The sequence below is a fragment of the Trachinotus anak genome, unplaced genomic scaffold (genome assembly GCF_046630095.1).
Source record: "Trachinotus anak isolate AG129_WGS33_773 ecotype Australia unplaced genomic scaffold, CSIRO_AGI_Tana_v1 ptg000024l, whole genome shotgun sequence".
Lineage (NCBI taxonomy): Eukaryota > Metazoa > Chordata > Actinopteri > Carangiformes > Carangidae > Trachinotus > Trachinotus anak.
In genome coordinates, this window is record NW_027273875.1 from 4,536,394 (window position 1) to 4,563,024 (window position 26,631).

Consider the following 26,631-nt stretch of genomic DNA (forward strand, 5'->3'; position numbering starts at 1 on the left):
AATAGTGAGTTAGTGAAGGTCTAGACCCGTTCTCAATCATGTCTCTGATCCATTAAACAGCTGACAGATGCTTGTCTCTAAATTATCTCCTTCCTCTTTTTTTTTTAAATTTTAAGTCTGAAGAAGTTAAGATCAAAGGAAGAGCGCCGGCTCAAGAGGAAGCAGCATAAACAGTCATTTCAAGATAAGCAGGGTATCAACGATGAAATCCTGCAGCAGAAAGAAGACTCAGCAACTCACAGTGGACAGAAAGGTACTGCTTCTGCTACAACTACGCAGCATGTCTGAAATGTTGGAAGATTTTTTTTTTTTTTTAAATGGTGAGATCATAGTCAGGGGAACTGAAATCTGTATATTCTCATCAGTCATTTTAATTACAGAATTTCATATTCACAACAGATTTAGATGATATTAGAAAAAAAGCTAATGTAATTTACAACAAATTTCAGAATGAGATTAAATGTCTTTCATCCCCCTTTATCTAAAGTCAGGTTATTTTAGAAGCTTTGTAAGATTTTGTAAGCAATGATAACACAACTTGGTCTTAAATACCAGTTACATCGTTTCACTAATGTCCATGCTAGAGCCTGACCAGCAGTTGTTTTTTGATGTAGATACAGAGACTTGACTTCTAAACATGTTATACATATATATATTGGCTAATTTGCACTGAGCACTTTACGCAAAGTTTCTGACCTTAAATATATCTTTAGACGGGAGGATCTGATTAAACTTTGGTGTGTGTTGCTGCAAACATTTGCATATTAATGCAGTAAAACTGATTAGTAATTTGATATAAGACTGCTAGTACATTGAGAATACATGTTCTCTTGGCAAACATAAATCCAGTTGTGTTTTGTTGACATCCTGACTTGAGTTTTTATTTTACTTAACCCACCTCTTGTTTAGCTGGTTTGGACACAGGCAGGCAGCAGTAGTTTTAACTGTTAACTAACTAACTGTTTATTAGAGCTGCATATTATATATTGGCTATGTGTTGTGTTGATCAGTCATTTTGTTGTTTTCAGCCTGGTTGCTGTACAGGGATCGAGTTCTGCTGCAGATCAGCCAGAACATGGAGCTACTGAGAGAGGAGAAGGCCCTCCATGTGTCGACCCTGACCAGCAGCCTGAGCCCCTGGCTGGAGCTGGACTCATCCAGGGGGAACCAGCTAGCTGAGAAGATGCTTAACTGGCAGCAGGAGCAGCTCAAGACACTTGGCCAGGCTGTGGAGCTCCTGCTAGAGAGGAAAAACCGTGTTTGGGCTCGTGTCCTGCTCCAGCTACTCAGTAGCTGTCTGGACATAAATCCCAAACTCAGCAACTGGGCATGTCAGCTCAACAATGCAGGTCAGCAGTCATCGTGTTTTTTTAAACGTGTGTCATTTTTTGGTCCAGCCTTAAAGTTTTATGTCACACAGAAAACACAGAAAGTGTGTGAGGTGAAAATGAGTGGTCAGCTGTAAAGCTGTGCTCATTGTGAGTGTGTGCATGGAGTTTTAAGTGCTAACATTAGTCTGACCAGCTGCTTTCTCCTCCTGTAGGGCTGTATGCTGCCAAATCCTTTATTGAACGCTATGCAGGACACTTGGAGCAACTGGACCTGGCCCTTCTGCTCAACTTTGGCCCATTGCAGGAGATGATTTTAGAGAAGCTTGGTACTAGGCCAGAGCTTTTTTCAAGCATTGGCTTGACAGTGACTGAATACCTAAAACAGGCCTCACCACATGACATGAGACTCTTTATCTGGACTCTGGAGGAGCATAGGGATGAGTATCTCTCTTGCCACGCTATACTGGATGAATATTTTGATATGATGGGTACGCATATTTATCTTGATTTGAAGACCTGCTTCTTTTCTGCTGGTTTTTGCCCTGACTTCATGATTTATCTTACAATTCTTTGTTTTTTCAGACGGACATTGTTCAGTCTTAAAAAAGTCTGATGAAAATCAAAATGTAAGTCTTCAGACATCTTATAGCATTTTGTTTTCCTGGTTTGATATGACACAGGACAGAAGTTGGTTGCCACATAAACTGAATGTAAAGGAATAGTTTGACATTTTGGGAAATATACTTATTTGCTGTCTCTCCAATAGTTTGCTGAGAAATTCACTGTCACATCTGTGCAGTAAATATTAGCTATCATCAGCATCCCGGCAGCTGGTAGTGTGGCATTAAGACAGGTAACACAGGGTATCCACAGGTCTTAAAAAGTCTTTATAAGTATTAAATAGCATTCCCTCAAACAAAGAAATGTAATAAGAAGTCTGCAAAGGCCTTGAAAATTTTTTCCAACCATGCCACAAACGGCAACATCTGTTATGGGTAAACAAAAAAAAATTTGCATGAGTAATCTTTTGGGGACTAAATAATTAGCCTTGCATGATGAAAGAGATATATTTTGCATTTATTTACATCACATCACCTGCAGACTAGAGTGGTGCACTAAGAGAAACTGGCTGACCACCAAACACTGCAGCACCTAAAAAACCTTCAATCAACTCTGGTTGGTCAATGAAAATAACTCAGTATTATGTTTTAGTTCAAAAACATTTTGGCAAAATGTGGCTTTCCACATTATTGCTAGCTAAAGTAAGTAGGAAGCTCATTTTCTAATAATAGTATGAATTTTAGCAATAACATAAATAGACTTAAATTAATTGTTTATCAGTGGGTCCACTGTTTTCCATCAGTTTTCTGCTGCTTATCTTGGTCCAGGTTAACTTAACTGAAATTTATATTACAAGGCATTACTGGCACATACAGCTGGGCACTACTGCTAAAAATGTGATATGTCAGTTCTTGTACTCAATAAATTATTGTAGACCCTATTGTCCCTGCTAATATGAACATGAAATGTATTGGATTACATCCAATTCAATTCAAATTACGTTGTATTGTAAAAACGGCCTTTCACAGCCTTTAATTTGGTGACATTGTAGAAACCCTGTAGCCTGGCTCTGTTCAGAGGTAACAAACTGCACTTAGCAGCTCATCAAAAGCTACATTTTATGTCTTTTTTGTTTAATCTGCACAAAAAACAAAGTGTAAAAATGATGACTTGTTTGGCCAAAAAATAGTTCTTTGCATATCTCCCTGTAAAACCACAATTTTGGCTTTGCCGTTTAAGCAAATAAGCATCATTTTCCAAACTATTCCTTTAATACGATTTAACCTTTGTGGCTCTGACTGATTCCTGTCAATATTCAATGCAGCATTTCATCATTAAATTTGAGTTTCAAAGTTAATTCTCATTTGTTTTCATTTCAGAATTCTCCTATGAAGGCTAAGAGTCGAGGCCGGAAAAAGAAACAGAAAGAGCCAAAGGTCAGAGGTGAAACTGGTAGTTGTTGCTTGAAAAGAGAATATGGTTATGTAGCATCACTCTGAAGTGTTTCCTCTTTTCTTCCTCCCAGGGTGTTATTGTTTTGTCTGGTGTAACTACAAGTCTAACTATGAGAGATGAGTGGGACCATGATTTTTTTGAAGATGACTCTTTGTAAGTTGGTTCCTCCACAAGGACGCTAATTGTATAATAACTGTAATTATAACTTTTATAACACTGAGCTTTCTGTCAACAGATCATTCCTTCACCCTGTTGATCCATTCACTGTACCCAGTCACCTTCGAGAGCAAGTGGCTGATTTTGAGGACCAGTACAACAGCAGCAGACACAGAGGGCACTATAAAAAGATTTTGGACAACCACCCGGACTCAACAAAAGAGAGTTTGTATGAGTAAGTGCAATAACATTTGTAACAACCTTTAAACACATTAAAAAAAAGTCAGTCATGAAACAGATAAGGGGAGAATTACGGCAGCCGAGGTGAGAAAAGTCTGGAGAATACGGGTCACACATCAAACTGTTGTTATTCAGGGTGGCCTGCAAATACTTCTGCATGCGCACCATCTGAATGAATGTTCATGACAGCGGGGAACACAATTGTGTGCTTTCAGTTTCCAATAAATCGGCAACAGCATCACCAGCAAACCGCGCCCACACCATCACACCTCCTCCTCCATGCCTCATGGTGGGAACCACACATGCAGATACCATCCACAGTTGGAATCAAATCTGATTTGGACTCATCAGACCAAAGTTCTGATTTCCACTGGTCTAATGTCCATTCTTTGTGTTTCTTAGCCCAAGCAATTCCCTTCTTCTTATTGGTCTCCCTCAGTACAGGTTTCTTTGCAGCAATTCGACTGTGAAGATTGAAATTGATTCATGCAGTCTCCACCAGACAGTTAATGTTGAGGTGTGTCTGCTGCTTGAAATCTGTGAAGTATTCATGTAGGCTCTAATCTGAGGTGCTGTTAATTTCTGAGGCTGGTAACTCTAAAGAGCTTATCCTCTGCAGCAGATGTAAGTCTTGGTCTTTCTTTCCTGGGAAGGTCCTCATTAAAGCCAGTTTCATCAGAGTGTTTAAGCTCTGAGCTTTCCATGTGACTACCTCATAAAGCTCGTTAAGATAAGGCCAGAATTGTGGAAAGATAAATGTTGGCTACTTTGAAGAATCTAAAACATGAAACACATTTAGTTTTTTTTTCAACACTTTTTTTTGTTCACTACATAATTTCATGTGTTATCTCATAGTTTAACTGTCTTCAGTTTTGTTATAATGTAGAAGATAGTCGAAATAAAGAAAAACAAATGAATGGGTAGGTGTGTCCACATAAACTGGTACTGTTCATGTGCTTAATCATAGAATGATTCATAACTTTTGTAGACCAAGGATTTAATTATACTAAATTATTCAGCCTTTTGGATTTGTACATACCTATTCTCCAATCTTTGCCAGCCCTGTGACTACCAGTCAGAGTGTCTGTTCCCTTTTTTATTTAATGTGTTAGGCGCTGAATATTTGTGAACAACGTTCTGCAATAAAGTTGTGCATTCTGCATTCATACTCCACTCTGATTTTGATTTGAATATTTGATTATCTTTCTTCTGCTGCAGCTACTTTGCCCAGATCTTGGAAGAGCATGGACCCCTGGTTGCTGAGGACCCCCTGCTCGTGGGTGAACTGGAAAATTTCCCTCCTGTGGCTCAGGTGAAGATTGAAGAAGCAGGCGGCTTTGAGTCCTTCCTCCTGGAGTCCCTTCGCTTCATAAAGATGGGGAAGTGTATCGGCCTGGCCAAGCATGCCGTTTCCCTGCAGCAGGTTGTACATGGAGCCAGCCTGGATGACCTGGATATCATAGTGGATCCTGACACAAACACACTATCTCCTGATTTGTATGAACCTGCTGTCACAGGCTATCTGGACAATTTTTCATCTACACAGACTGAGTACTATCCCATCCTCCCAAGTCCTTATCCATTTGGCTTAACTGCTTCTGTCGGCAGTAGTATAGGGAATGATGCCCTGTCCGTGTGGAGTATCTGTGACGGTGAACAACAACCCCCTTACTTTTCAGTTAATGATCATTGGGGGTTTGATCTACATGTCTGTGAGACTGATGATGGAATTTTGGAAATAGATCCCTCTTCAGGTGGAGTCGCTTCATTGACAACCGAGGAAAACATTTTGAAGAAAAATGCAGCTGCACAGGTACTAAAATATGTTATTATTATTTAATAAACTAGATGGAATACATAAATATGTAACACATGCTGAATTGTTTGTAAGTTTGGATTGCTTTAAATTTTTTTTTTATTCTCGTAGACTTGTCCAGAGACCATGAGCAGTGTAGCAGTGAACACAGAACTTCATGAGCGTTTTGAGAGCTGCCAGGTGAGTTATGTATCTGTAACGGTTGTAGTAGAGACAGACTGATAGTGGAATTTCTTTTTCTTTTTTCTTTTTGGGGTGACAGAGGTTGAAAACTCCAATGTCAATAAATAAATAATAATAATAAACATATAATAATACATATAATGACACAGAGAGTATCTGTATTATTAACAATAGTGAATGAAAACGCACATAAATTTTCTTTTTCTTTTGCAGAATTATGTAAATTCATTTCAAATTTGTGCTAAATTTGGACATTTGGCTATTGTGTCTAAAACACCTTTAACCTAGCTTTGCATTTCTGTGCTGGAATTTCTTGTTTTTCTGCCACTCAGCTCAAGTTAATTGATGAATTATATTACTAGGAATTTAAAGAATAGTGATATAAATGTCTAAATTAATGTACATGATGAGTAGTTTTAAGCCTTATTGTCCCTACTGGTTTCCGGTCATTCTTTTAGCAGCATGACTGTGTAACAGGTATTAATTTACGATATGCGTGATTTAAAAAAAGGTATTAAAAAGTCTTCATTTGAATTTGGTGGCTGCAGAAAACCTGTGTCACTCATCAGCTGACCTTTAGACTGATACCCTCTTATCTGGAATAAGCATCGGTCCGTACATGGTTCTGGTTGATTAATCAGTCTAGCTGTACGTTTAAGTTGTTTTGTCGTTGTCTTTTCGCCTTCTTCATTTGTCCAGGGTGAAATCAACAAAACAGAAAAGAACAACAGGAGGTTGGAGCAGCAGATCACGGCAATGGCAAACGGCTGTGACAAAGTCAACTTAAAGCACAAAGAAGACCTCAGCTCCCTTCAGGAAGACATACAGAAGATCACTGTCAATATACAAGTAGGTCTATAATCAGTTATAATTACAGTAGATTTATAAGTGATGAGCTGAATCTAAATGGATGAAGTGTCTATTATTGAATGTTTTTCTTTTCAAGGTGACCAATAAAGAGCTGGCACTGTTCCAGCAGAAGCTTGAGGAGGAGGTGAAGAGGGACCAGAAGGAGAAGAAAGCCAACCAGGAGGTGCTGAAGTCCCTCAAGCTGGAGATAGAAGAGTTGGTGGAGGAACACGGGAGGTAAGTCTGGAGTCGATGGGGGGGGTCGTCACCTGGGCAGTTTTTATGTTTGTTCCCTGCATCTGTTTATTCAGCATCTCAGCTGGCAGCCTGAGCATGAATGAAACAATCTTGTGTCATGTATACCTTAAAGTGGGTGGTTACAAGTGTTTTTACAGATGTCTTGCTACTCTTTTAATTTTTATTTGAAATGAAGGTAAAGTTGTACATGTTATACAACATAACCATCCGTCTGTTTTTGACATTTACTGAAAAAAGAATGAAGAAAAAACAAGCGTACATTTGTTCTCATATATATGGATACATATACACTTAAAATCACATGTACACTGTACATGCTACTTACACCCAGCTGCACTGTACAACATTAAGGGAAAGGAGGGTAAGAGGAGAAAGGAAAAAAAGAGGTAAGAAATAAAGATGAGGAAAACACACATTAAAAAAATTAAAAAGTGAGGATGCTTGATTTATGGAAGTAGAAAAAAGTCTGAACAGATAATAACACTGGAGTATGTTAAGAACAAAGGGAAATTAATGTAAATTAAAGTGATAAACAACTTGTCTGGTTCAAGTCTTAAAGCAAGGTTTTCCATTAAAAAAAAAAAAAAAAAAAAATCTCTATGAAACACATTAATTCAAACTTAATTGTAGGAATTTCTGCTTTCTGGCTTGCAGTTAAGAAAATATTAAACATATTTATTTTCAAAAATGTTATAAGTAGCCAGTTTCTTCCACAAATACAGTGTCTTGAAGTAGAATGGGAACATCTTGCTACTCTTAATCAGTTACAGTCGCAGCTGCTCATTTTACACATACAGGAGAAAAAAATTGCATCAAGTGATGATTGATCTATAATTATTGTTATACGTTTGTGTCATTTTGTTTTCCATGCATAGTCTGGCCCGAAACATCCGAGAGAAGAAAGCCAACTATGACGCAAAGTTGCATGATTTCCTGGAGTTGGGGTAAGTGGTGAGAGAGAGGTGAAGCATAAACCAAAACCTTCCTGGATTTTTTGTTCACTTTTTTTCTCGTTGTTCCTTCAGCAATCAGTCGGCAGCTGAGAAAATGAGTCTGGAGGATGAGATCAAGCGCTGTAAATCCTTGTTCACCTCAGCTACCAGGAGGTCTCTCACAGCGCGGGTAGGTCGTTCATCTTGACAGTCACATTTAATAAGTTAGTTCTTGTCTTAAAGGATAGACTCACATTTTTTAGTAGTAAAACAATGCTCATACCCCAAATGTAAGAGGAAAGAGTCAGTCTTTGAAGATGTTCCTCCTTTCCATACTGGTATGTCAACGGAATATATTTGAGATTTCTTCCCCATTACTTACATTGGAAACATTACGGAAAGGATTTCTTATTGGCTAGTATGGAAAGGAGTGAGGATCATGTCATGAATAGTTTTTATTTATTACTTAACTTCATACAGAGCTCAGTAAACAGAAAAAATAAAATTGTTATTTGCCTTTTAAAACAGTACCAGTTCTCCTGGGTAGTTCTTTATGACTCTGGTTGTATGTTTGGGGTTATTGTCCTACTATAGAATAAATCTAGGAACAATCAGATGCCTCCATGATAATACTGTGTGATAGATAAGACTCTAAACATCTAAGTGCCCAAAAGCTCTGTACTGTTCATATGGGCGTCTGATTATTGTTTTAAGACAGACATGAAAAATTGTGAACCTGTCCTTTAACCCTGCTTGGTTTGCTCCTCCAGTTGTCAGTAGTGGAGAGCAACCGGGATCAGGGTTTGTACGGCCTCTACAGAGAGCTGGCAGACGCCAAGGCTTTGCTGGCCAAACTGGATGAAGCACTACACAGGTAAGAGGAATGAAGTCCTGCTAACAGGATGGACTAAACGTGGACCAGATGTTATCAGATTTATGTGAATTGTCCTTCATCTCTCCAGATACCCAAACCAAGACCTGGAAATGACGAGAAACAACTGGAGAGCCAATGTCCAAGAAATTGAAAGGAAAATCTCCACTGCTGAGGTAGATGAATTCATTGCCAAAATGTTTTCAGTTAAGAATTATCATTCTCCAGGATCTCTCTGCCTGAGGAGCCTGAATGCTCCACATGGTGTGAATTTTTCCATTGTCAGGCATTTTGGAACTTTGTGAGAGTGTTGTATAAGTGATTTTTGAAGAATATTAACAAAAGAAATGAAACATGCAATGCCTCTCTTATGTGTTAAAGCAGTTGTTAAGACTTGACTCTATATGGTCCACAGACACAGTACCAGGAGCAGATTGATCAAGCAAAGAATGGCAGAAGAGTCAGTGAGTTGCCTCCAGTCAACATCAACAACCAGCCCGAACCTCCAGCACAACCAGTAAGACTTCTCACCAGATCAGCCGCACCAGTTTTTCTTTTCTGTTTTATATCATCGTAAACAAATACCTTGTACATCTGTAAGTTCTTCAAGGTCCAATAACAACAGAGTGTTGCATCTTTTCTTTAGATTATCACCTCAGTTACAGGTGGTAAATGCAGTAGTCTACAGATGTTATTTTAATGTGTAAGATACATATTTAATCTACATTTAGATAAATATAAGCACTGGATCCCTAGTGCTAATTAAAGGTGTAAGTATAAAAATGTTAACTTTTTCCTGTTCTGTGTGAATGTTGCAGCTCTCTGTGGCAGGCAAAGAGTCTTCAGCCCAGGCATCACACAGCACCCCCCCACCCATTCAGCAGTCTGCTCCTGAGCCACTGGTTGCTCTGGCTCAGACACAACACAAACCTCCATTCAGGGCACAGGAGCCTCCACACAGCACCGTGTTTGACAAAGCCATGGAGCGCCTTTCAACCATTTTCCCTGACTATACAAGGTATGGATGCCAAGATGGACACACTTCTGACTGCATGTAACTTACCTCTTCATTAGCTATTTTAAAAAGTTGGGGGTTTTTTTCCCAGGACTTGGACAAACATTGTTTATAAAAAGTGCATAAAGTTTTGTTGTTGAAGCAGTGAAGCTATATTTCAGTTTTTATATCTCTACTAGAACTAGGCAGATGATTGGGCAATATTAGCTTCAGCCAAGAAGTAGCAAGACAATACCATACAGATTGAGATCAGCAATGTCATCATTACACAATTTGTCCACCAGAGCTATGACAAGTTGATTTTTCAACTATAACATGTCAGACTCATTGTGTCTTTTGGGTCTAATTCTTAAAAAAACAAATCTGTAGGGATCTATATCAAGGTTATTCATGTGTTTATATTTAAAAAATTACTATTGGCAGATTTTTAGACTGTTAATATTGATATCAATGATGACCTCAAAAATCCCACATTAGTATTTTTAAACATTTTGCACTTACTGACTGCAATAAATGGAAGTAAACAAATTAGGAAACGTCACAGCACAGAGTTTGAACTTTAAAGGAACAAATCAGGCAAATTTCCACTTGCAGAAAACTGTATGTAATAAAGTCAATTTACTGTGTGTGTGTGTGTGTGTTCAGGTCAGACTTGATGAGGTTTGTTCAGGAGTTGCGTTCATCCAGCGGTGGAAGCCTTAGCAGCATGGCACTGCAGGATGTGGTCGGTGGAGTGACCCAGCTGATCCTGGACCATCAGGTAGGTGTGGTTTTGTTAAGGCTTTAATTGGTCCTCACCTGAAACAGATCTAGTGAAAACTAACCCAAATATGACGTACATACTTGTAAATGAATTAAAATAAGACAGTGAACCAGTGTGAGTAAATCAGTATTTACCGATTATATAGTTTGCTTCATAAATCAAACAAGACATTGACACACAGACCAGAAACACATCTCTACCACACCTGAATATATGTGGTATTAGCCTGAACATCAGATAACCCCCCATTTTCAGTAGATTTCACCTTTGTAAAGCTTTTCTATCAATTCTTCACACACTCAGCCTCCTGTTGAGCTCTTGGAGTCAGACTGATTTTCTCTGCCTGTTTGAGCTCCTCATTTATGACATGCAGTGACACTGTTGATTCTGGGCAGTTTGACAGATGATTGTGTTGGCTGTTTTTTCCTTTCCCTCTCAGGAGAAGCTTAATTCTGTCAGATCCAACATTGTGGGACGTGGGAGTCCAGCTCAGTGTGCTACGCCCCCTTTGGTAAACCCAGTTCCAGTCTGGCAGCCAGTTGGATCCCAGAGAGTCACACATCCCAACGCAGTAAGTCCCAAAATTCACATGAAGCAACAGAAAGCAATTTTGTAGGTAAACACAAGAATTGCTGTATGGATCTTCTTTGTTGCAGTCAAATACACATTTTAACACTTTATCAGTGTAACTACCCTGCTGGATTTTAAAAATTTTGCCTGGATTAGGGATGTAATTTTTTCAATTACCAGTTAATCTGTCACTTAAGTGACAAAGCATTTCATCTAAAGACATAAAGAAAAGGAATAGAAAAGAAAGAGATTAACATTAAACACATACATTTATAAAATTACATAACATAAAATTTCCAAAATAAACCATTTCCCATTACAATTCACCAAAGTCCACCTTAGTGATGTCAGATTTTATTTAGAGAGCACAGTGCTATACAACATAAACAGAAGACAGAGGCAACAACAATGGTGAGATTTAAAAAGAGATGACATACAGAACAAAAATAACACACACAAAAATTAGGGTAAGCTGTATAAAAGTGTTAGAAGTGATTTTAAAAGAGGATATAATCTGAAATCAGAAAATTTATTCAGCCAGAAGGTGGATTAAAAAAATTTGGAGTAAATGTAAAAATGATGGTTGGTATGCTAACATGCTAATGTAGCAGGTGTAACATGTACTGTGTTTACCATCTGAGTTTAGCCTGTTAGCATGCTAACATTTGCTGATAAGCACAAAACACAAAGTACAACTGAGGCTGATGGGAATGTTATTAGGTTTGCAGGTATTTGGTCTCAGTCATGAACCAGAGCACTGGACAAATAAAAGTCTTGACCTGATGTTGGTGCTAGAAAACTAAACAGATCACTGTTCATCCTGATGAAGGCATGAATGTCTGGACCAAATTTCACAGAGAAAAAACTAAACTTCTCGTTTGCATTAATAAAGGACTCTGTCTGAAGTCGACAGTCTCCAGTTTGGAGCTGACTCTGTGTGTGTGCGTGTGTGCGTGTGCCTGTGCCTGTGCCTCGACTGCAGCTCAACATGGAGGATCCCTGCATCATCTGTCACGACGACATGAGTCCAGATGACATCTGCGTGCTGGAGTGCAGACACAGCTTCCACAATGAGGTGAGTAAAAACACTAGTGTTTGATACTTAACACTGGAACACCAGTGTTTGAACTGAACCATGAGTCAATAGATGTCAGAAAAATCTCAGAATCCAACAACAAAGGCCAAAGGGGTATTTTTCTCTGACTTGTAAACAGCTGTACAATTTATTTGTAAAGCAATTTATTTTCTGTCTCTGTTGTGGAGCTACAGAGCAAATCAGGCTTTAACATTTACTACATCCACACTAAGCTGTCACATTTTTAAAATGCACAACAGAAACACAGCAGATCTCTTTTTCTTCACCCTCTTCTCATTTGGCAAATAATTGAATTGTGCATCATAGCCAACATCTGGCAAGGAGTGGTGCCCACAGAGCCTGGTTACTTTCTCCGTGGTCAATGCAGTTTTTTTTAATGCGGCTGGATTCACAATATAGTTGTTCTTGGTTATATAATTCTGTTTGAGTTATCAGACAACTCAACAAGTATGAAATAGTTATTTAATCAGTCTTTTCCAAACTGCTGTGCCACAGCTATAAAATTATTAGATTTTTTTCCAATAAGCTACAGTGTACTTGCTGTGCGTGTATTAATTTAAAGGTGCCCTGTGGAGCTTTCTTTTAAATGAACAAATGTTTGTGTACATTCAGTATTCAGTAGGGCAAAAAAAAAAAAAACACTTGTAATTTTTACTTAAATATAATTTCTTAATCTTGTGATCACACCTGATTTGCACCTTTTCCCAGTTCCCAATCATCTGTGCTATATTTGTGGATGCTGACTGCTGCCGGTTTTAAATTTTTTTTACACTTGTTCTGTTTGTATTCAGTGTATAAGGTCATGGCTGAAGGAGCAGAGCACCTGTCCCACCTGCAGAGACCACGCCTTGCTGCCTGAAGATTTCCCTGTGCTGCCTGGCAGGAGACGCCAAGCACCATAATGTCTTAACCCTACTCGTCGTGTTCCTCATCATCCAAATGTCTGCTTTTATATTAATCATTTTATTTTACATTTTATTTCATTAAAATCTTTTTGGCATCATTAAATTGTTGATGTGCAGGATGACACCAGTTTAAGAAATAAAACCATCTTGTGTTTGAGCTTTTCTTTGTCATATGTTCATCTATCACATCCCAGATGGTCAAATTAAGAATTTCTGAAAGCAAACATTGCTCTCTTTTAGTAAGTTCACAGGTTTGTAGCACTGAGTAACGTCACTGATCATTGTCTGCAAGAATGTGATGTTTATTAAATTGAAATGAAGGAAGGAAGGAAACTGACCGGGCTCCACTGAGTCACATAATTCATCAGTAGAGGTTAGAAATTTTTCTTTTTCTGGGTTTAGAGGAGCTGTTGCACTATGCAGAGAACAAAACTGGGGCAGGATCATGTCCTCTGCACACGACCTGTTTGTTGTTTCAAAATGCACAGTCCTGTTGTGTGTTGTATGAAGGATCAAAGTCAGCAGCAGCAAGCCTACAGGGACATTACCCAACTGCTGGGTTGAGATCCAGGGTTCAGACTCTGCAGAGTTTAAGGGGGAAGTTCTCTGTGATCAGATGATCATCATGAAGCACGATGACAACGTTGACTTCAAACTCTGAGGGACAGAAACAAACATTGTCACTGCACAAGAAAAGGCGCTTAGAATATCAGATTTTTTTTGTGTGTGCATGTGTTCGGTGAAAAAACAATTAGTGATTTAGGGGGTTACACGCTGACTATTTCTTGGCTGGGAGCACTAACTGTAGTCTCTGCTGGTAGCCTGCCAGTCAAGAAATAGTCTGACACACAACCATCCATTAAACGTGTAATTGTTTTTATGATTTGGTTTTTGTACATAATAAACACAACAAGATTTAACATGTTAAGCAGTAAATGTTACAGACAGGCAGACAGAGTCAGGCTGGCTTGGTGCACAGCTAGCAAATGCTGGCTGAGTTTTAGTTTCAGATTTCATGAACATGAGAACTATTTCCCAAAATGTCAAAATATTCCTTTAACATATGGGAATATACCATACTATAGTATTTTCTAAATTCTTCCACACATTTTTTGTAACAGTTCATTTGTACACATGATTCTGAAGGTTTCTTCTTTTCTGAATATTACAGCTGTTTGCCTCTGTATCTCTGGATTTTTAAGGCTGTTAACATGAATATCTCTTCTGACGATCTTTTAAATTTGGCTATTTCAATATTATGACCAAGAAATTTACTAAGCAGTACAACTGACACTCATCTTTTAAGGGCTGACATTACAGATACTGATGCGGCTGTAAGCAGCAATCTAGATCTGTGACAATGTCAACTGTTTGATCCGACAGAAAATCAATTGCTAACTATTTTTGTTATTGATCATTTGGTTATAATAATTTTCCACACAAAAATGTCAAACCTTTGCTGGTTAAAGCTTCTGAAATATATGATTAGCTGCTTTTCTTCATCTATGTGACTGTAAATTTTAAAATATCTTTGGCAACTTTCACCATTTTCTGCCATTTTGTAAATAAACCCATTTAATTGACAAAATACTAGGCAGATTAATCAATAATGGAAATAATCTGTTGCAGCCCTATAGCAGACCCAGCATTACATATGCACTATTGCAGTTCTGGGAGTGATTAGCCTAAGAAAATAAACATGTATACTGCATATGCAAATGACATTATTGTAAGAGGACTTAAAGCATACTGGAGGGTTTTACTGACCAACTTTGAAGTTGGTGGTCTCCAGTGTGGGGCAGGTGAAGAGCCGAGGGAAGACCATGTAGATGGGAATGGAGAGGCCATGGCAGACATCACCCTCAGCTATTTGGATGTTCTGGATCTCTGTGGCATCTCTGGCGTAGCCTTCAGCACAACCTGCACACAGCAGACATTTAAAAAACCCTTAACTGCTACAAAAGGAAGGTTAATCCAATCATCTGGCAGCACAAACTTACCACAGGTCTCTACCCGCACGAGCTGCAGTTCAATGCTCTTGATGGGAACGTCTGAGTTCTCCACCACCACCTCTCCAGTCAGCGGCTGGCTGATCACACAGTTGGTGGCGTCTAAATGGCCTCTGATTAGAAACTTTGGCAGTGAAGTCCTCTGAAAACAGAAATGAAGTTTGTCCTCTCAGTACAGCTTTAAATAAAACAAAATGATGCAGTAAAATGAAGTTAAGAAGCGATGCGGTTTTCTCACCTCACGGATGTTCTGCAACGTTTCTGGAGTGATTGTGAAATTGACCGGAGTGGGGGCAACTTTAGCTTTCTGAGGCTGAAAATCAAACAAAGAAATTCCATAAAGTTTAACACAACTAATATCTCATCTGGGAGAGGTTTTGATGACAAGTTTATTCCAAAACTGAATCACATGATCACGATGTTCAACATAATCATACAAGAAGCTTTTCAGTTTTTCACGTGCAGATGTGATGAGTACTGTCCCAAACACACGTTGTGTATGTATCAAACAAAAGAGCACAGATGGGATTTACACAAGCAATAAGCTTACGGTAAACAAAACAAAGTTAAATCAACCTTTATTCTACAGCAATCTCAGTGACATTAGACAAAGGCTGAACACAAATATCCAGAGAGAAATATAATTTACCAAAAACAAATCATGTAATGACAACGAGAATTACCACCTCAGGGTTTTATGCCAACTTTCCAACCAGCAAAGTTGCTGGAAATATGGTCACAATCTCCCTTTCCCGAGTAACAGTGTTGAATAATGGCCAGAAGTGTTTTTGTAGACCATTATGATGTCAGAGTGACGCTGACCTTTGACCATTTGGACATAAAAAGTCCAAATGGTCATTTTATCCTACAGACATTTGAGTTAAATCGTGTCACAATTAGTATATGAATTTGTGAGTTATGGCCAAAAATGTGTTTTTTTGAGATCACACTGACCTTGACCTTGACCTTTGACCACCAAATTCTAGTTAGTTCATCCTTGAGTACAAGTGAATGTTTATGCCAATGTTTGTTTTATATTTACATTATTACAGCAGTTTATTTAAATCACATCTGTTTCACTCACCTGACAGTGTACAATGAACTCACAGTTCCTGCTCAGGTCTTTGGCCAGCAGGGAGCGCTTCATGTCACAGCGGAGGGTGTACTGAGGAAAGACAAAAACAGGATTGTTTAAACACGCTGTAACACATCTATTTGAATATTAACTTTAATTTTTTTTAATTATCAAAATTGGATTTATTAATTTTTCAAAATCAACGTCCACTGCTCTTTTTCTTCACTCCTAATCTGTTTAGTTTAGTTGGTCCATTTAGTTTGGTTAATTTAGGCTGGTGTGCAAGCTGTCAATTGAATTCTGGTGTGGAACTAGATGACCAGACCGAAACTGTGATTTTTGCATGAATTCAAAAGCTAAACTACCATTAAATCCATCTGCTGATTGTGAACCGTTAAGTAAAAATTCCTCCTGGTTTGTCACTATGTGAGTGCAGGAATCTTTCAGAAGGTGAAAAGTACTAGAGGTGTATTGAGCATGCGTCCTATTCCATGTAAAAGTTGAGTAACAACAGTGAAACATGTCGCCCACACAGTAACTGTCCTCCTGTAATGTTACAGTACAAAATGCTTCTTTTGTCCCGTTTCTGTCTGTTACTATTTATGATACACAATGTTAAGTTACAGTTGAGTAAGTTTCTGTTAATTCTAATAAGACTTAAACTCTGAGCCCCTCACTCACCTGAATATTGACAAAGACACCATGGTAGGTCTCGTACAGCACTTTGTTGCCTTTTGTGTGCAGAGGGAACTCAAAAGGGATCTCAGTCTTGCCTCCTGGGATCTTTCCTGCCTTGGCTACCTCTATGTTACTGCTGATCAGCTGGATGGGCTGCAAAATGTGACAGACAGGTCTGATTAATATTAGCAATGGTTCAATCAGGTTAAACTGGTTAGCCTTTGCATCCTACAGTGCTTGCCTCGACTGTATGTGAAGGAGCTTTTGAAACAGACCAACTTTGTTTACCTGTTTGGAGATTCTGTCTTAAAAAGCACATTAAACAAAACTTCTCCATCTGAAATGGGACACCTTTCTAAAATGATGTATGTAATAACTGTATGTATATAGAACTACAGTAGATCAATTATAGATGAAACAATAAATGATGAGATAAGAACAATAAACCAAAGATGATGATAACAAATTCATTTTCAAGGATTTTGATAATCATCTCCACACTTATAAGGATTAGTACTGTACCTAGCAATTATTTTTATTTATTTATTTCACAGGGACCACAAAGATAAACTGTGTTACATATTAGTAAGTAGCACAACAGATGTAATGTGTACATGGCGTCTAGCTGAAGCTAATTTTTTTGTGGAAAAAAAAGTCCATCACAAGCTCCCATTGCCCAGGGTGATATCTACAAATTCTTTAGTCAAATCAAAACCCAAAGATATGCAGTTTATACTGATACAAATCAGAGAAAAACAGACACTTATCACATCTGTGAAGCTGAATCCAGAGATTTTTTTAAGTTCATCTGTTATCAAAAATCTAGTTGATTAATTTTCTGTTGATGGACTAACTGATTAACTGTTTCAGCACTAGTAAATATTTTGTTTATGTTGCCTATGTTCTGTCTTTATGATGATGAATCTAATATCTATGAGGATTGTGAGATTTAACCCATTACGAGGACGGCATCTGTTTGAACTTCAGACCTCCTGACTGAGAGCTGAACTGACTCAGCTCCATGTGGCTCACAGTTCACCTTGACAGAGTTGTAGAAAGCCTCGAAGACGCCGACACTCTTGGAGCTCAGCTGCAGGTTCACTAGTCCCTCCATGCTCAAGGAGATGCCATGGTGCTGCAGCGGCTCCTTACACACCAGCACAATGACACCAGCCACCACTTCCTGCACACAAACACACTTGGTTGAGGTCCTGTCCACTGCTGTACACGCCCAAGGTTTACAATCATCATTTCAATCTGTTAAACTCTGTTAAGTCCTATTAGACTAAGTTGTACAATTAATGCATCTTTTCACATCCCATTCTGATCACAACTGCAGCAACTCAGGCAGAAGTAACATCTGTACTAGTGTTATACTGAATTTTGTGACCCATCAGATTCTGTGGCCTGATTAGGAATTTGAGTTATATTGCTACTAAATAACTCTTAAGTGATCCATGTAGCACAAAAAAGAAGATGAAAATGAAAACTAATGAGAAATGGTTGTTGGTCATGTGTTCCTGTCAGTTAAACAAGGGAAAAGCTCAAATGAGGGGGGCAGGAAAAAATGGAAACATTTTAACTTGGGTTAAAAATCAGAAAATGTTGTATATTTTAAATGACAACTTTCATGCTTGATTCATTCTTCTACCCGATAGTGAAATTCCTCTGAGGCTACCTTTTCTCTAAAGTACAGAAAAAATCCTCTTTATTATTTCCTTATTTTATATTACAATAATGATAATATTTTTTTTGTGTGACATTTTCTTGAGGCAGAGACCAGAGAGATCAATTTGTGAAGGAAACATCTTAGGAAACCCATATTAACATGATGTGGGTATTTAGGTAAATAAGGCATCTGTTCTTTTTTAAAACTATGTAAAGAAAAAGGGCAAATGGAAAAAAAAAACAAAAAACCTCACCATCAATATGAATCTTGGCATTTTATTATACTTAAAATGACATCGATATAACAACCGCATACTGTGCAAAAACATTTCCTTTAATCATGAATTAATTCGTGCATAAGTCTTTTCAACACATGACATAATCCTACACAGAAAGAGACGGTGAGAAAATGTGGTTTAAAAACTATTTATCATTTTTATCATTCAATAAGTACCTGTATTAGAGATGTACTTATCCCAGACACCTGATCGGTATCAGCCCAGATACTGACCTTATTGATTAGATCGGGTGTTCTTAATAATTATTAGTGTATAATAGATTTTTTCTGTTCACTCAGTATAAAGCTGTTTCTGATCTAGATCTGGTCTGATGTGATGTGGGTGGGTGGGTGGGGGGGGGGGGGGGGGGATCGCCCTTTTCCTCTGTTTTCAGAAATAAAACAAAGGTTTCACAAATCGGAGAGTGAGTTTCAAACAGGCTTTTACTACAGTGTCAAACACCCTTTCACAACAGCAAGAGGTGAACTGCAAACTGCAGGTCTGAAGGGGGCCACAGATTTCATCTCATCAGCTGCTGGTCATGTGCCGACAGGAAGTCACCGACTCCGGCCTAACCAGCTAGTTAGTTATTTAGTTAGTTACACTGTTTTACTGACAGTTAAATTCAACAGAAAGGCCGACGTTAATGTTAGCTAAACAGGCTACAGAAGCAGTTAACGTTAGCTGACTGTGGTTAACATACTTACCCCCTCATGATAAACTTTGTTTGCTCTTTTCAGTCTTATATCCAAAGTGACACTCATGTCTGACCGTGACACATCACACAGATATTCAAAGAACTGGTTTCAGGCGCTATTTTGTTAAAGCAACAAAAACAATTGGCGTTATACTTTCAAACATCTGACAGACTAGCTTGTTTTCTTCCGCCGGCAGCAGCATCAATAAAACGTCCGGTCTGATTCCTTCAGAATAAAAGCGATATGTTAGCTTGTGTTCCTTCAAAATGTTTCCGGCTCAAATTCTTCAAAATAAGATTGCACTTTCTACAAATCACTTTCTACTAAAAGCAAAGCAAGCGAAGTACTTTCCAAACTGAAGCAAAGGGAAATGAATCAACCACTAAATAATATTACAATTTTAAATCCTTAAAGAATCAGGGTTCCACAAAATACAACAAATAGGCCTATATCTTCCCATTCACCTCCAGGCAAACACTTTTAGTTCTGCATGACCAGGTTTTGACGTGTCCCTGATGTTTCCACCTCCGCCTGAGTACAGTGAAGATATACTGAATCTAATTTGTGTGGTGTTCAAAAATGGCACTTAAAACATTCACCTGTAACATCTCTTTTCCAGAAATGTTACTTTGAACCAGAAAACACAATTGAAGAAATGGCAGTGGGATTGCTGGCTTGTGCATAAGCTGACACTAAACTGTGTTGCTTGAATTTGTATGAGGCAGCAGTTGAAGTAGTATTAAGAGATGGGAAAAAAAAGTAAAAGGGATGAAGAATGCAAACAGTCGTGTGAATACAGCTTAAATGTGAGTCACACTGTGTAACTGAGTTGAAGTACATGCAGAAAGAATGAGCTGCATTGCTTCATGCATAGCTTATTCAAACTACATTGCTTTATGAATTGCCTGAGATGTGCATACAATTTGAAGTGAGGGTAAAGAAAATGTATGTATGTATGAAGATTGTGAAAAAGTTTAATTAATGTGTTAAAATCCATACAATTGTGACCTGTTTGAAGTTTGAATGCAGTTTTTAAGGGAAAGGAAGAGGCAATCCCACCAATAATTCAAAGATCTCACTGTGAATAGTTTTCACTGGAACTACTTTCTACTGAAGAAATAGTCCCAAGGAAGGCTGTTAACAGTGTGTTTTTTTAAGTTATTGTCAAAGCTGTGTGCACCGCCAGCAAAATTGCATTCACTGATATGGTACTGTAGTGAAAGCCAGAGCAATTAAATCAAAAACTATCTGCATAGATAGACTTCGTTGCACAGTTGTGACATCTTGAAATTTAAGTGTTCACTGTCATAACATTTGTATTTTAATATTTTAAGAATATGTGGTGCATATATGATGCTCTGATTATTGGGAGTGCAGCCTTCAGATGTCTTTTCTAACCAAGCTAATAGTTTTTAACACAGTACATGTTGATCAGAATGTTTCTCCTCTGTCTCTGAAAGTAAAAGATCAGTTGTGCTTTGGATTGAAAGATTGTTTTTACCAGATACAGTCACCAACAGGCAGCGCAAGCTTCAGTGTTGCCACAACAAGAGCTGACAGCTGAAGACAACTGAGACAGTGAAGCTGCAGGCTGGATGTGTTGTCCTTCAAATGGCTCAATTCATTCATCTTCAGATACATTCTCTGTCACTGCAGTTACAGTGGGGGACCCTTTACTTAAATGTCAATATCACATTACAAATTAACTTTTTTAAGTCCTGCATTCAAAACCTGACTTAAATAAATGTAATCATCAACAAAATGTTCTAAAAGTATCTAAAGTATCATGCAGAATGGCCCTGGTGTGTTATGCTGTTACACGTAACTTTAGTGGATTATACGGTAGGTGCATTAAAGTCATAAAAAATCTTGAAGTAGCAAATAATTACAGCTGTCAGATAAACTGGATCGACAAGTACAACACTTGTCTCTGAACTGAGTGGAAGTAGAAAGCTGCATAAAATGGGATACTTCAAAATTGTATTGACATTTTTGAGTTATTATAGTTAGTTACTATTCACCATGCACTGTTCCTACACAGAGTCATTATAAACTTCAATCCAACCTTCAATTCTGTTTTCACAAAAATAAACACGACACTGTTATTTTTACTGAATAAAGAAACATTTATTTACAAAACAGTAATTATTTATATTAGCCTCTGTATTATATACCCCCCATTATACCATTATAAGCCTTGTCTGTCCTAATTGAGTAACATTTAACAATGCTTACATCTGTTCTCCAAGATTAATGTAATGTAATCATGAGCTGTACAAATTCAGTAACAGTGAAGCACCTGTGGATGTGTAACAGGCACTATCATATTCTCATACTAGATTCATATTTATCTTCTTCAGGTAGAGAGATACTTTTAGTTTGAAAATTAATAATCCACCTAAAGGACTGAACCTACGTGCAGTGCTGTTCAGTCAGCGCCGACCATCGGTATTTTAAAAGAGCAGTCTGATGTTTTGGGAATAATGTTTGTTCAGTGTCTTACCCATGGTCAGATGAGCAGTTTGATAACATCTTGTTTTCTGTGCATCCATACAGAGATGAAGTGTTAGCCTAGCTTAGCACAAACACCAGAAACAGGGGGAAACTGTCTTTCTTCTTAATTACACACAGTGTATATCTTTGTTATTTAAATGTTTCCTGACCAACCACTGAGCATCATGAATATTAGCAACATTGCAACTGCCTGGATTGGTCTTCTTAAGCTAAGATAAGATAAACACAGCAGAATCATTTTACTTTTCAGCATAAAACCACCCACGAAACCACAACTTGTCATTTTCACACTAGTTTTTGGAATTGTTAAACAAAAACAAGATATAATGTGTCACTGTTTGTAGTGATTATGGCTGTAGCCTCACATTTAGCATACGAGTGTTATCATCTAACTCTTGGCAAAAAAAAACAAATAAGTGTGAGGGAACACTGGATCTAAAAAGGCCTGAAGCATTTACCGTTTGGGGACACTAAAACCCTCAATTAAAACCCAGTCTAATGAATTTTCTCTTGGGTTATAAACCCTGCTTATTCAACCAATAATAAGAACAATTCTGGTATACTTCACTAGATTCAAACTTTAAAATTAAAATATAAAAAAAGAAAAAGAAAAAAAGACATGTCAGAATGATTAAAAGAATAAATAAAATGTGCAGAGACACTGTATTTTCATGTAAGGTATTCCAGTCTTCTTGAAATTTTGATTTACAAAACAGAAAAAAACAGAAAATCATAGTATTGTTGTGGGAAACATGACCAAAACAGTTTTTATATGATATTTTACAACAATATTCAAAAAATGTGTGTCTGAATTAGGGATCATAGACGTGAGAGTGACTGGCACAATACACAGCACAGTAACACATCTATCCTCTATTCCTTTTTATAGTCCTCCTCAATTTTTAGCTTCTCTGTGTTATTTCTGAGGAGGGCTGCATCGTTGCTCACTTGTACCTTGTCAAAAAAGTTGAAATCTGCCACATAGCGGCCACCTGTGGTGCTGAACAGCACCGGCTTGAACTCGTAGCCCCAGAGGATCTCCTGAGGGACATAGGAGGTGCGGCTCTGACACGTGGCGGCTGTCGACTCCATCGTCGCGTTGAGGGTGACCAGCAGCTCAAACTCTCGAGTAAGAAGGTTTTCTGCGGTCAGTCCTGCCAGTGGGCTGTGCTCATCCAGAACATGGTAGAAGGTAAGTGGGAGGATGAGGAAAGGGCACTCTCCACTGGAGTCCATGTGGAAATCAATAGAGGTCTGGTGGACTTGCGTCTTCTCGCCCTCCTGTGTCACATTTGAGTGGAGGAGCTTTCCTGTTAGCTGGCACTGGATCAGAAGGCTCTTCCTCATGTTTGCCACTCTCACCATCAGACACAGTTTTCCCTGGCGCCAGCAGATCACTGCCAGCTGGCTGAACTTGATGGTCTCTGCTCGCTTCTTGGGCCGCGCCAGTTTGGCTAGAAAGGCACCGGTGACAAAGATCTCAGCCAGGCCGGTGATGACGAGCTGAGCCACCAGGGTGAAGATAGCCAGAGGACATTCCTCTGAAATATAACGAAAACCATAGCCAATGGTGGTCTGCGACTCCAGAGAGAAAAGGAAGGCTCCAGTGAGCGTCTCCACGTTCACCACACAGGGCGTATGGTTGGAATTCAGACCGCTCTCATAGTCTCCGTTGCCCATGCCAATGAAGTAGAAGATGACCCCAAAGAGGAACCAAGTCATGACAAAAGTAGAAGCAAACAGAGTGAGTTTGTAGCGCCATTTCATGTCCACCACAGTCGTCCAGATGTCATGCAGGTACAGCTTTACCATGCCCTCTACGTTGTCAATCCGCACATTGTTGTGGCCGTCCTTGGACACAATCCTTCGCTGGACCTCTGCCTTCCTGTTGGTCATGTTGCTACAGGTCAATTAAAAATGGACAGTGTCTTCTTAGTTTTGCATTGCCAGGAGAAGGACTAACAAAAAAACAGAAAAGATATGATTATTATCTCACCTGGAGTTACATTAATTGCAAGTTATATCCTTGCACACACAAAAAAAATTGTGTGTAATCGAAATTACAAAATAAAGAACAAATTCTCTCTGGTATCTTGCCATGCAGATATATTTGGTTTTATTTGTCCAGTTTTTGAGATTTATGCCTACACCTCAGTACAATGGAGGTGGATGGAATTTAATATGTGGCGCTCAACTTGTCTTTCCAGTTGCAGTGTCCATGGTTACTGTGGATAATTCACAGACCACACTGTGACCAGTTTTCAATAAAACTTCAGTTAAACTTTCTACACAATCCATAAACTATCATACCAGTATTCTGGGTCTTTTGGCCAATTTACTAAAAATAATGTGAACTCAAATGAACAGTTCAACACTTATTCACTTTCTTGCTGATGGGATGAGAGGATTAATACCACTCTCGTATGTGTCCATTCAATATGAAGCTACCACCAGAGGCTAGTTAGCTTATCTTACCATAAAGACTGAGCAGGGGGAAACAAATTAAACCTGGTTCTGTCCAGCGGTAACAAGGTCCACCTAGCAGCACCTGTACAGCTCACTAATTAATATGTTACATCTCATTGTTTACCTTTGGACAGAGCTAGCCTTTTCCATTTGGATTTCCATTTCTCACTCTAACAATGGGGTTTGCACTGGTAAAACAGCGCAAAATTATCTTTTTACTCCCTGTCTTTATTTTCCAATTAGACGTCATGTGATGAAAAACTTTATAACTAGCCACTAGAAAATAAAACCCTGTTACAGAGACATCCAGAGGAGTCCAAATTTATGATCCATTAAACACAAAGAAGGCATGTTTCCAACAGACCATGTGACAATTATTATGTAATTATTGATTAAATTACAGTGAGAGAAGCAAGGAAAGCAAAGATTATAAAACTGGGGCATGGAAAACTTATAGACCCTTCTCTGCTCTGCCCTGAAATTCAGATAATCTTTCCTTCATTTCCTTTCTTTCAAAAGAAAATACGTAAGCAACCACCTTTTTCCTGACTCCACCATTTCGTCAAATAGCTATTCTAGTCCCTAATACTTAAAATACACTATCAGTATTCAAGGGAAAAAGTACCGAAATGTTGGCACTGGAGATTCCCCGCAACAACAGTAATATTTGGAGACTGTCTCAACCATAAAAACATGAAAACTAAAAATGAGTTACTACGGCTGTTAATTAAATACAGAGGAATAATATGTAAAGTGTTTTCATCTCAAAAGCAACAGAGTGCTAATACAAATTTTCATAAAATGGAAATAAAAAAATAAATAAAATACCAATACTGAATAAATGTGAACATGAGCTAAAATAGGAAGAAACTGTAACATCTTCCTTTGAAATTGATCAAGATTTGTCCCTTGAAGGGGACAAGCAGAACAGCAGAGCATTCAACAGAAGAACATCTAATTATGATCCTCAAGAATAAAAAATGAGTGAGTAAAAAAAAAATTTAAAAATCACCAAATTCAATCTATGGAAAAAACTGTCCGCATAACACAATTGCTGACACAGTCTGCTGTTACTTCTCACAGTTCATACAATGACAAAGTTGAAAATTAATCTCATAGTAAACCACCGCAGGAGCCCAAGGACACTTTAAATAATGATTGATCAGTTGATAAATCTGAAGTGTATTATACTCACATCCCGTTGTGCTGTTGAGCTTGTTGAATAGTTTTGGGCGTTTGTGTTCAGTTGTCTCCGGGTCACACACAATCTGTAAGATGAAGCTGCCAGAGAACATCTAGTTCAGTGTCTTCTTTCTCCTATTGTCCCAGGTTGAGCGCACTGAACTTTGGCACAGTGGTATTCAGGTGAGGACAGAGATGAGAGACAAAGCCGAGCTGTAAACTCTGATCTACGTGTGGGTTGGCTTTCATTCCCCCGCCTCCACTACCTGTACACAGGTGCCAACAGAACACTTGAAGTTTGTTTTGTTCTTTTTATGGTTGTTGTTGCTTTACACACACCCAGATTTACTGCTTCCAGTCACTAACAGCTCTTTGAAGGGCACTTTGAATTCATGGGACAGTTTTGGTGTCACTACAAATAAATGGTCTGACTGAATTCTGGTCAGACACGGTCACTGAAAACTAGCAAAGGTTCATCTTAACATGATGAGTGTTTGGGGCTTTTGAAATGTCTGCAGTTGACAGTAATAGCTGAAGTTGTAGTGAGACACTGAAAGAAGTTGATGTGGCAGCAGAAATGGAGATGTTGAAAGGAGTTGAAGTTTAAATTTTACTGCAGAGTGGCATTTACGTGTTAGATTGAATAGGCAATCTGAGCTGAGAGAAGTTGAAGAGTCAGTTGAAGGTCAAACACTGAAAGGAGTTGAAGTGCAAGAGCTGAGAGAAGATGTAATGTCAGTTTAAGTAATCAAAAGAGCTGGAAGTGTCAGTTGCAGTAAGTCATTTTCATCATCATCATCATCATCATCATCATGATCATTTGTTTGTCTCCAAAGAGGACACATCATATAAATACAAAATGGAAATTGTTGAACACACACGCACACATTTACAGAGTACACAACTTAAAGCAATTTAAAAGTGATCTCAATGAGAAAAAAACTGAAATAATATTAAGCTGTGTATCCAGTGAAAAGAGTTGAAGTGTCAGTCTAAGTGTAAATGCTGAAAGCAGTTGAGGTGTAAGTGGGGATTCAGACCTACATTAAAACAACACCGGGG

General features: G+C 38.4%; 3 protein-coding genes across 5 annotated transcripts in view; 1 reads left to right on the top strand and 2 right to left on the bottom strand.

Moving 5' to 3' along the window:
* The window catches only part of ttc3 (tetratricopeptide repeat domain 3), a 28,768-nt gene extending 15,610 nt beyond the window's left edge, over positions 1-13,158 (top strand). Inside the window, exons 26-47 of one of the 2 annotated variants that reach the window (XM_071461453.1) lie at positions 117-253; positions 1,029-1,349; positions 1,544-1,819; positions 1,914-1,957; positions 3,272-3,328; positions 3,418-3,500; positions 3,583-3,738; positions 4,962-5,556; positions 5,671-5,739; positions 6,442-6,591; positions 6,689-6,828; positions 7,725-7,793; positions 7,875-7,971; positions 8,552-8,655; positions 8,744-8,828; positions 9,068-9,169; positions 9,471-9,570; positions 9,607-9,670; positions 10,313-10,427; positions 10,870-11,001; positions 11,983-12,075; positions 12,888-13,158. In XM_071461453.1, the coding sequence (XP_071317554.1) occupies positions 117-253; positions 1,029-1,349; positions 1,544-1,819; positions 1,914-1,957; positions 3,272-3,328; positions 3,418-3,500; positions 3,583-3,738; positions 4,962-5,556; positions 5,671-5,739; positions 6,442-6,591; positions 6,689-6,828; positions 7,725-7,793; positions 7,875-7,971; positions 8,552-8,655; positions 8,744-8,828; positions 9,068-9,169; positions 9,471-9,570; positions 9,607-9,670; positions 10,313-10,427; positions 10,870-11,001; positions 11,983-12,075; positions 12,888-12,998 (3,100 nt within the window). In that variant the 3' untranslated portion in view covers positions 12,999-13,158. Of the gene's footprint in view, positions 1-116; positions 254-1,028; positions 1,350-1,543; positions 1,820-1,913; positions 1,958-3,271; positions 3,329-3,417; positions 3,501-3,582; positions 3,739-4,961; positions 5,557-5,670; positions 5,740-6,441; positions 6,592-6,688; positions 6,829-7,724; positions 7,794-7,874; positions 7,972-8,551; positions 8,656-8,743; positions 8,829-9,067; positions 9,170-9,470; positions 9,671-10,312; positions 10,428-10,869; positions 11,002-11,982; positions 12,076-12,887 lie in introns of both variants that reach the window. The other variant, XM_071461452.1, reaches the window with a different exon arrangement.
* On the bottom strand, positions 11,339-19,627 carry vps26c (VPS26 endosomal protein sorting factor C). Its single transcript, XM_071461460.1, has 8 exons — positions 19,417-19,627; positions 17,803-17,946; positions 16,767-16,916; positions 16,095-16,175; positions 15,249-15,323; positions 15,002-15,152; positions 14,769-14,921; positions 11,339-13,658 (listed from the first exon to the last, which is right to left on the bottom strand). Exons 1-8 carry the CDS (start codon positions 19,471-19,473, stop codon positions 13,576-13,578), a joined length of 894 nt encoding a protein of 297 aa, XP_071317561.1. The 5' UTR covers positions 19,474-19,627; the 3' UTR covers positions 11,339-13,575.
* Positions 19,628-21,509: 1,882 nt separating this feature from the next.
* kcnj15 (potassium inwardly rectifying channel subfamily J member 15) lies at positions 21,510-25,852 on the bottom strand. Of its 2 annotated transcripts, none has more exons than XM_071461458.1 (2): positions 25,583-25,852; positions 21,510-23,879 (listed from the first exon to the last, which is right to left on the bottom strand). In XM_071461458.1, exon 2 carries the CDS (start codon positions 23,815-23,817, stop codon positions 22,795-22,797), a length of 1,023 nt encoding a protein of 340 aa, XP_071317559.1. In that variant the 5' UTR covers positions 23,818-23,879; positions 25,583-25,852; the 3' UTR covers positions 21,510-22,794. The 2 variants fall into 2 exon arrangements, with proteins under 2 accessions (XP_071317559.1, XP_071317560.1); XM_071461459.1 differs by having other exon boundaries at positions 21,510-23,821; positions 25,583-25,831.
* Between the last annotated feature and the right edge of the window lie 779 nt (positions 25,853-26,631).

Bases quoted from the DNA above. Each gene is read 5' to 3' on its own strand.
- vps26c (XM_071461460.1), bottom strand. From the start codon at position 19,473: ATGAGTGTCACTTTGGATATAAGACTGAAAAGAGCAAACAAAGTTTAT. The intron at 16,917-17,802 runs GTGAACTGTGAG...CACATTTTGCAG, and splicing joins CTTTCTACAACTCTGTCAAG to CCCATCCAGCTGATCAGCAG. The intron at 16,176-16,766 runs GTGAGTGAGGGG...GTCTTTCCTCAG, and splicing joins GTGTCTTTGTCAATATTCAG to TACACCCTCCGCTGTGACAT.
- kcnj15 (XM_071461458.1), bottom strand. From the start codon at position 23,817: ATGACCAACAGGAAGGCAGAGGTCCAGCGAAGGATTGTGTCCAAGGAC.